Raw genomic sequence first — 9,077 nt, 5'->3', positions numbered from 1 at the left:
TGCTGGTGTGACAAATAGATAAACATAGATTGAACACAATGAAAAATGCAAACAAATGTTTTGCTTCCACATTGTGTTTCAAACTCACGTTATGCAAGTTAGTTTGTGAAGTCAAATCAACCCTTATCAAGGAAACATGACTTCCTGATAAATTGAATGCAATTGAAACCTAAGCTGTTTTATTTTTTATGGACTCCACCCCTGGTTGGTATCACAGATTAAGAGTGTTAAAATGTGTCTGAAAACATTGAATACTTAAAAATGTGATGGATTTGATCAGTATGTAGGTATTTTGGCTCGTATTCATTTTGTTGTTTCCTTAGGTATCATCCTGCTACAGATTCTGGCAGATTAGTGGTTAGAATGACAACAATGGAGTCAAAATCAAATACTACAGAAAGAACTAAGCAGACTGAATGCACAAAGTCTTTTGGAGGGACCATAGAATCGACAAAAATGCTAACAGTCATTCAAGACAACATTTCCAAAAAAGGTAAGATCATCTTTAATACATTGCATAAAACTTCGTTTACAACATGCAGTTTTTTTTTTAGTACTTTAATTAAACTGAGAGACTGTTTATGAAGCTTATTAAATGTTGCTTTTTTGCATCACAACATTCAAATGTACTATCTGTACCTCCTGGCCTATCGCTGCATCATCTTGAGAAGTTTACCACATTGCGTAAAAAGTGAATCACAAATCAGCAATTCACCGTACATATATTGTGATTTATTTACTCCTGTTTGATTTTCCTCTTACATATTGCAGAGCACAAACATTTGATCATGATGAATAACATTAAAAGCAGAGTCAGCACAGCTCCAGACAGGAATAGATACACGTCGACATTGTAGTAGGTGTACCAGGGAAGTTTGAAGGACTCAGTCCTCAGGTGAGCTGCACCTTTGTGCCGCATGACAAACTCTATCCAGAAGAGGGCGTTGTTGAGCGGTGTGACGGGCTGATCTTTGTGTAGCCTGGAGAGCCGCTGCATGTTATTCCTGTAGGACGGGTTAGCAAGAACTTCTTGGATGGCCTTCAGGAAGTTGTCATCTTTGTCCACCAATGCTAACGTGACCACCACAGCCGCACCTCTCTCTGTGAGACGTAGCAGGTTGTCATGCTGGTCGAAAAACAAGGGTATGCCCACCACGGGAATTCCGTGGTAAATTGCCTCCTGGACGCCGTTCGTCCCTCCATGAGCCACAAAGAGTTTCATCTTGGGATGTCCAAGGAGGTCGTTCTGCGGTATCCAGTCCACCAGGAGAGTGTTGTTGCCAAGTGTGGATGGTGTAGCGCCTTTATACCTCCAAATGACTTTCTGAGGGAGCTTGGCGAAAGTCGCCGCGATGTAGTCGGCTAAATCCGCGGGGATTTCGCTCACAAATGTCCCCAGCGACATTAGGATGAATCCATGTTCTCCCGAACTCTGGACAAACTCTTCTAGGTGGTCAGGTAGAGGCTTGGCAGGTTTACACTGGAAGCCCCCCATGTAGATGACGTTTGGCATGGTGGGACGCGGGAACTCAAAGACAAAGTCCACTCTCATGAGCCACAGGTCAGCAGAAAGAAGCAAATGGTGCATGTCGTTATCAGGTCCGAGATATTTGTCGCATACTTTCTGGTACGTGTTTTTAATGATCAGGTGATGTTGCGTAGAAGCGATCAGAAACACAAACACATTTTTGACTCTTTGAAGAAAGGTCATTTTGTTTGTATTACCAGTTCCCACGATGGGAATGTAAGATAACGGCGACGGGGCGATGGCGAGGTGGCCTTCGGTGGCGATTATCCAGCGGACGTTGTACACCAGAGGGAGGTTCAAATATTTGGCCACAATAGCCCCTCCACCCCAGCATGGGTCAGTGAGCAGTAGGTCAAACTTGCTGTCATTCAATCTCCTCATCAAATCCTGGTCGTCGAGAACCGCCGTTGTGAAATTGCTCACCATCACGTGAGCTTTCAAAAAATCTCCAAACAATCCCACAGTCATATGGAGGAACGTCATGAGAGGTATCGCGCCTCTTTCGTATTCGATGACTTCGTAAATCAAGCCGGTGATGAAGTTCTGGTCCAAGCTCCTTTCCACGGGGACGGTGATGGTGTTGTAGTGGGTGGCGCCGTCCTTAATGTACCACGTCTTGCTGGGCCGTACGACGGTCAAGTTGTGCCCTTGCGCGTGCAACTCTTGCATGAGGATGTCCATGTTCACCCAGTGGCTGCCTTCAATTGGAAAAACCAAAATGTTGCCACCCTGACAGGATCCGGGAAGCAAGATAAAGAGCAGCAAGGCGCTGCAGCAACATGTCAGCTTCATCTGGAATCAAACACCAAAACAACTTTACTCAGTGACAGCGTGAAAGTGATTTTCAATGGTTGTCCGTCTTTTTACGTGTCCCGCAGCTGACTGTCAACCAGTGCAAGATTTAGTCCGCTTTTTGCCCAAAGTCAGCTGGGATTCAGTTCCAGCAATCCCGCGACCACTGACAAGGCAAGAGCGGTAGCAAAAACTTGGCCGTTCAGTTTAAAGTGCTTTATCAATTTCGATCCGAGAGACTTCAAAACTTTTCCAGACACTGAAACGAACCAAAATTGATGTCATTCAACACATGTCATGTTGCATACTTAACGTGCAGTTATGCTTTTACCTTTAAGTCGACTCGGCGTGTTGTTTAGACTTCGGGGTCCGCTTCCACCCCTCGGATTGCGTGCGACGTTCACGAGCGTTGCGGCACAATAGGAAAGGACAGTTTTTGTTCAGCTGCGTGGGCGAAGATCGCAGGAGAGGAAGTCAGTAAAACGCGCGTGTGTGGGTTTATACTTAATTAATCATTCACATTTTCTCTATGCGATTACTAAGTTGCACCTCCTGCTTCCCACCTCATCCATTTGCACTTCTATCGCATTTCAGTTCGTGTTTTGCCCATGTTCCAATGGTACTTAAACTCAGCATTATTTTTACAGGACTATGTCTCCGCACTACTTGAAATTCACAACAAACATTACATAAGTGTAATAAAAAGGGCTGCGGCTATTTGATGAGCCGCTTGCAGGTTATGTAATAAAAAGGACCTTTGTTTATTGGTAGCGAGAATGATAAAATAGCCCCAATGAATAACTACAAATTAATGTATGTGTCTTATTCTAAAGTTCAAAGTCTTCCGACATGAGCACCATTTAAGCGCACGAGCATAAACATGGCATTTACTCAATTATGATGTTTCAACTTGCTTTAATTAATATACAAGATTGCTAAATTGCAAAGGTCTTAGAAAACCTTCTAAATGGCAAACAAACAAAAGTAAATATCTTGGATAATGAAATTTTTTTGGAGCATTTTGTGGTTAACACTATGATGATTATTTACATCCCACATTCTGGCATAATTTGCTGTTTGGAAAGCCATTTTAAGATGTATTTAATTCTGCACAAAGCATATTTGATAAATAAACTCAGTACAGAATAATGTTTGTGAATGCTCTTCTGCATTTCCACAACTATTGATTTATTTGTGGAAATATGCCCACAGTCTAAATTAGGGGGGGAGGCTTCTAATCCTCTTTGTTCAGTTGTGTTTCCACAGGGAGAAACGTGATCAGACTGCAGCTGAAGATGAGGTGACCTCAAGAACTGCAAGGAAGATGAGGGGGACTGTATATGTTGTTAAGGGGGTGGTGCTTTCTCGAGGCAGGAGGGGAGGCGGGAAGAGGAGAGAGGCTGTGAGCATCGCTTCTCTATTCACTGACGCCACTCAGGGACAGGTATGCATGAACTCTGCTTTTCTCCTACCATGACGCTTTGTTTGTGCTGTTGTTGTATTTTTATGAAGCCAATGATGCCTTTTAATGCAGTTTCTGTCTTACGCACCAACGATGCCTGAGCGTCTCTGAGACGATGCTAAGAGCGGAGGGGGCGGCCGCCTCCTCTCTCGCATTGCTGCTGCTGCTGTTGCCGCTGCTGCACTGTTGCCACCTGTGCCACTCGCTGCGTAAGTTGCCCGCCGACGCTGTTTACGTGTCAATAAATGGATTCCACATGACTGAGCGGTATCAGAGAGAAGCCACTGATATTGCAGAAGATCCACACTACTCACGTTAGGGACAGAGCCCTGCCGTGATTATGAAAAAACGGCAAATAATACACACCCTTGCAGTAAAATGTTTAGAATTGCTTGCGGTAATCATAAATACACCACAAACTATGATCCCGAAGAATTATTTTTAAAAAATATATATATACAATGTACACGTGACAAAGATTCCCAACTAACAAAGCTGGCTAAACTTTGCTCCTCCTCGACATACAGTACAAAATGTGTCGCTTCGCCTTATAAACAACCAATTAGTCAAATTTACATTCACATTTATGGACAATTTGAGGCTTGGATGGATGTATCCAAAACTGTGAGCCCAATATGCTAACCAGCACATCACTTTGCTACCACGAAAAAATCAATAAGATTGAATCGTTTAGTCGCTTCCACTTTTCGCCTTACATACAAGACACCGACTTGCTCCATTTGCACATACATAAAACATTTGGTTGGCTGAACGCAGGAGAAATGTTCCGACACATGTGATTGGTCCATTTAAGTGTTATGAAATGTCAAGAAGATCAATGTTTTTTATAATAAAGCGGATAGTAGCAGTATGTCGCCATTAATTGGTTTGCTGAGGGAGCCACAAATCCTCGCAGCTACGCCATTATCGATTTGAAAGTCTCAGCCAAGCGGACCGACCCTTAAAAGAAGGGCGGCTGGAAAAGATGATGAATGTGCGGTTAACAGTCTCATTAATTAGAGAATTGCTTGTCTGCATCGACACGAGAAGTGAATGAATACGAGATCCACTGCCCGTAAATCGGGCCCCGAAGACAAAAGGCGTCATTCCGTGTGGGATTGATAGCTCTAATGTGTTTTAATACACTCGGCAGGGGCAGCGCGCTTCCTCCCAGGCCACATGAATCACATTTTATTTCAAAAGAACAGAAGTTCCGAGTCAGATAGACGTTTCTAGAGTGATGAAAAGTTCTGCGGTTCTTATCACTCTCAGGTGTTCCTAAGCTTTCCTCCTATGCAAAAGCTGAAGACAAGCTCTTCAAGTACCTCTTTGGGAACTACCAGAAATGGGTCCGCCCGGTGGAATATCTAAACCAGACCATTTACGTCAAGTTTGGACTGGCCATCTCCCAGCTCGTCGATGTGGTGCGGTTCAAGACGAATTTCTTTTTAAATTAGGTAACAATCGGAACACAATAAAGGATCTACTGTGTTTTCACCAATCAGGATGAGAAGAACCAACTGATGACCACCAACGTGTGGATGAAACAGGCAAGTTGAGCAATCCCCAACCAAGCAATCCATCTTGATGACCGGTGGCATCTCCTTGACAGTTCCCATCAGGATGAGCCCTCTTGGCACTTTGCCAGCTTCTGCGCTCACTGCCTTCCTCCTCATCTCCACTCCACTCTTGTCAGCTTCATTCATGGTCTTCTGTGTCTCACATCAATTGAACAATCCCCACAAATGCCTCCTCCAGTGTGATGAATTGTTTTGTATATCATCGTATCTCTTTTAAAATGTTTTTTTATAACCTGTGTCTCGTTTACCGTCAATGGATTGATGTTTTTAATGCAATTTTATCATCCAAGTTAAAGTCAACTTGGGGTTGCTTGTCATGCAGGAGTGGACTGACATGAAGCTAAGATGGGACCCCGATGACTATCAGGGCATCACCACTATACGAGTGCCCTCTGACAGGCTCTGGCTCCCAGACGTCGTGCTTTATGATAAGTATGTAACGTGATGGATCGAACTTACATAATACATGCAGGATGTATCCAGAATGTATTTGCTGCACTTGTCAGTCTACATCCTTAATCGACGGAATAAATCAACATTTTGCGTCCAAATTCTCAGCACAATTAAATTTTTAGCTCCCCTGCCAAATCTATTTATTGCTTTTTTTATTGAAGATAATTCAGGTCAGAATTGTCCGCGATGCCCGGACGATTTAATTCTAATCTGTTTTGGAATAATAAAATGTGGTCTTAACAGCTTCCACTCTGAGCCTCATAAATGATGTACGAATGTGAGCACGCGGAAACAATGGCTCCAAATGAGAATGTTATGTTTTGTTAGATCTTACTTCATGTCGCTTTCCCCGACAGTTCAGACGGTCGTTTCGAGGGCACAGTCACCAAGGCGGTAGTCAAATACGACGGGACCATATTGTGGACGCCGCCTGCCAACTACAAATCTGCCTGCACCATCGACGTCACCTTCTTCCCATTTGACCTGCAGAACTGCTCCATGAAATTTGGCTCGTGGACTTACGATGGCTCCCAGGTAGACAAATCTGGAAAAAAGACAAAAAAATGCAAGTAATTTTCTTGCCTAAATTCTCTGATCCCCCTCCAAAAAACTGTCCTAGAGATTATTTATTTTTAATAGGTGCTATCCGGCATATACAGTAATTGTGTGAAGTCCATGCGATTTTTCTTTGGCAGGTCGACATCATTCTGGAGGACTTCCACGTAGACAGGCAGGACTATTTTGACAACGGCGAGTGGGAAATTGTGACGGCCACAGGCAGCCGCGGTCTAAGAGTGGACGCCGGCGTCTCCTATCCCACCATCACGTACTTCTTCATCATCCGCCGGCTGCCACTCTTCTACACGCTCTTCCTCATCATTCCCTGCATCGGCCTATCGTTCCTCACAATCCTCGTCTTCTACCTGCCGTCCAATTGCGGCGAAAAGATCTCCCTCTGCACCTCGGTGCTGGTGTCTCTCACCGTCTTCCTTCTGGTCATCGAGGAGATCATCCCCTCCTCGTCCAAGGCCATCCCTCTCATCGGCGAGTATCTGGTCTTCACCATGATCTTCGTCACGCTCTCCATCGTTATCACCGTCTTCGCCATTAACGTGCACCATCGCTCATCATCCACGCATCACGGCATGGCGCCGTGGGTGCGCAGGGTCTTCCTGCATCGGCTCCCCAAGCTGCTGTGCATGCGCAGCCACGTGGACCGCTACGGCACGGCGGGAGCGGCACCGACGGGACGGGTGCCGGGATTGGGGATGATGAAGGACTATCCCGCTGAGCACGGCCTCTCCCACACCAGACTCAACATCCAAGCTGCGTTGGATTCCATCCGCTACATAACCATGCATGTGGTCAAAGAAAATGAGGTCAGAGAGGTGAGTCTGTTATTTGCATAGTGAAAGATTGCAAGATATTAAAAGAAATTTACAAATTACAGTACGACCACAAAGCCAGGCATAGATACTTGGCAAAAAAAAAAATAAAAAATGTAGAAATGGTTTGGATCTGGTACTGCCATCCGGTATTAAGAAGATTATGTACATGCAAAGGTCATGTACAAATTTCACCCTTGCCTGGCATAAGAACTGGAGCTTGCTATGATACAAGCCCCCCGTTACTCTCGACGATTTGGATGCATTTCTCCCTGATCCAGATAAACAGCAGTTTGTATGAATGCCTACTGCCATTTGCATGCAGACCCCGTCCAGCCAAAGTTGATGCCAAAACCCTTTGAAGAACATCTCCATAATGGAGCTCAACTAACGGTTCTTGTTCTGTGAAACACAAGATTGACAATACTAGATATGAGATGGGAGGGGGGGGGGGGCAATTATCCAGGATGGCCACCCCAATCAAACATTATCTTTATCAAAGTCAAACAAGCACTCATGCAAACGAGGAATGTAGTGTCCTCACAACCTCACCCATGCTCTTTATTGTCTTTTTTTTTTTCCCTGCGCAAACTTAGGTGTTGCAACTTGTAACACAGCAACGTCAAACCACCCTTCAGTTTTGCCTGGCAACGTGTTGCATAACTGTCTTTTATGTCTTTTTGGGGGGGCGGGTTCTCTAGGTGGTACAGGACTGGAAGTTTGTTGCCCAGGTTCTGGATCGAATCTTTCTCTGGGCGTTCCTGCTGGTGTCCGTCCTAGGTTCAGCTCTCCTCTTCATCCCGGTTATCTACAAATGGGCCAGCATTATCGTTCCCAAACATATTGGAGGTGTCCTCTGAAGGTTGAGGAACATGAAGGTGAGGCACATCTAGATTTGATTATGTTTTGCAACACATTTCCAGACTACTAACTACTACTGTATATTTTTAAAAGTAGAAAAAAAACGTGAAGTGGAAATAAAAAAACATGTAATTACCAGGGGCGCCGCCAGGGGGTCAGAAAATTTAATGGCCACTCCGCAGCCACTAGCCACAATAGCTGCGTCAATTATGCTTTTCATACCAAATGCCAATTTCTAACCAGCTGTTTTGTTTACAATACATTTACACTTTATAACTTTATTTATTTGTTACACATTAAAACAAATTGCTGTGGAACTGAAAGTGTTAACTGCAGTGTTATTTTCTGCACATGAAATCATTTGTAATATTAAATATAAAACAAGAAACCAAAGTATATCAGTAGACATTTCCTTATGTCTTTCTGGAAAATGTGTTGATTTCACATAATTGACAATTACACTTTAGATTGGGGTGGCCATCCTGGATTTATCTGTAATGGGAAATTTTGTTACGTTTGCATGATGCATTCCAGAAGAGAGACAAAAAGTGCATGTATCCACTCAGTAATTCACACTTGAAGGTTACAATATTATAGCTAGGTATGTTAAGAATGTGATTCTTGTAAATAAAAGTGAAACATGTCGCACACTTGACCGAGCTCCTGTTGTTTACTTCTTCAGGGTAAAGATGGCCGTGCATGGAAACTCACATTTCTTTCTAGCGCCCTATGTGTTGTGAGCGACAGACCTCATGCAGATTTTTTTTGCCTTTGAGTTTCCATGCCCCACAAGCCTAACTTCATGAGGGACTTCCAGTGTAAACCTGCCCAAGCCTCTACATGACCACCTGGAAGAGTTTGTCCTGAGTTCTGGAGGACACAGAGTCATCCTGATGTCGCTATAGGGACGTTTGTGAACAATCAGCCCATTCTGTCATTTGACAGCTGCCTCTTCTGGATAGAGCACGAAGCACAAAGGTACAGCTCACCTGAGGACCGAGTCGTACCAGCTGCCC

The 9,077-nt window shown here is 44.2% G+C and overlaps 2 protein-coding genes across 3 annotated transcripts; one reads left to right on the top strand and one right to left on the bottom strand.

Moving 5' to 3' along the window:
- Positions 1–481: 481 nt before the first annotated feature.
- Positions 482–2,785, bottom strand: LOC125967405 (UDP-glucuronosyltransferase 2C1). The gene is made up of 2 exons (XM_049718470.1): positions 2,652–2,785; positions 482–2,320 (listed from the first exon to the last, which is right to left on the bottom strand). Exon 2 carries the CDS (start codon positions 2,318–2,320, stop codon positions 737–739), a length of 1,584 nt encoding a protein of 527 aa, XP_049574427.1. The 5' UTR covers positions 2,652–2,785; the 3' UTR covers positions 482–736.
- On the top strand, positions 2,772–8,714 carry chrna5 (cholinergic receptor, nicotinic, alpha 5). Of its 2 annotated transcripts, none has more exons than XM_049718482.2 (8): positions 2,772–3,764; positions 3,855–3,991; positions 5,055–5,206; positions 5,288–5,332; positions 5,685–5,794; positions 6,172–6,349; positions 6,511–7,203; positions 7,902–8,714. In XM_049718482.2, the coding sequence occupies exons 2-8, from the start codon at positions 3,898–3,900 to the stop codon at positions 8,058–8,060; spliced, it is 1,431 nt and encodes a 476-aa protein (XP_049574439.1). In that variant the 5' UTR covers positions 2,772–3,764; positions 3,855–3,897; the 3' UTR covers positions 8,061–8,714. The 2 variants fall into 2 exon arrangements, with proteins under 2 accessions (XP_049574439.1, XP_068506454.1); XM_068650353.1 differs by having other exon boundaries at positions 2,772–3,766; positions 3,867–3,991; positions 7,902–8,060.
- Positions 8,715–9,077: the final 363 nt, after the last annotated feature.

This window comes from Syngnathus scovelli, chromosome 4 (genome assembly GCF_024217435.2).
Source record: "Syngnathus scovelli strain Florida chromosome 4, RoL_Ssco_1.2, whole genome shotgun sequence".
Taxonomy (NCBI): domain Eukaryota; kingdom Metazoa; phylum Chordata; class Actinopteri; order Syngnathiformes; family Syngnathidae; genus Syngnathus; species Syngnathus scovelli.
Note: the sequence above shows the minus strand (reverse complement) of the source record. Positions and strands in the feature narration are given on the sequence as shown.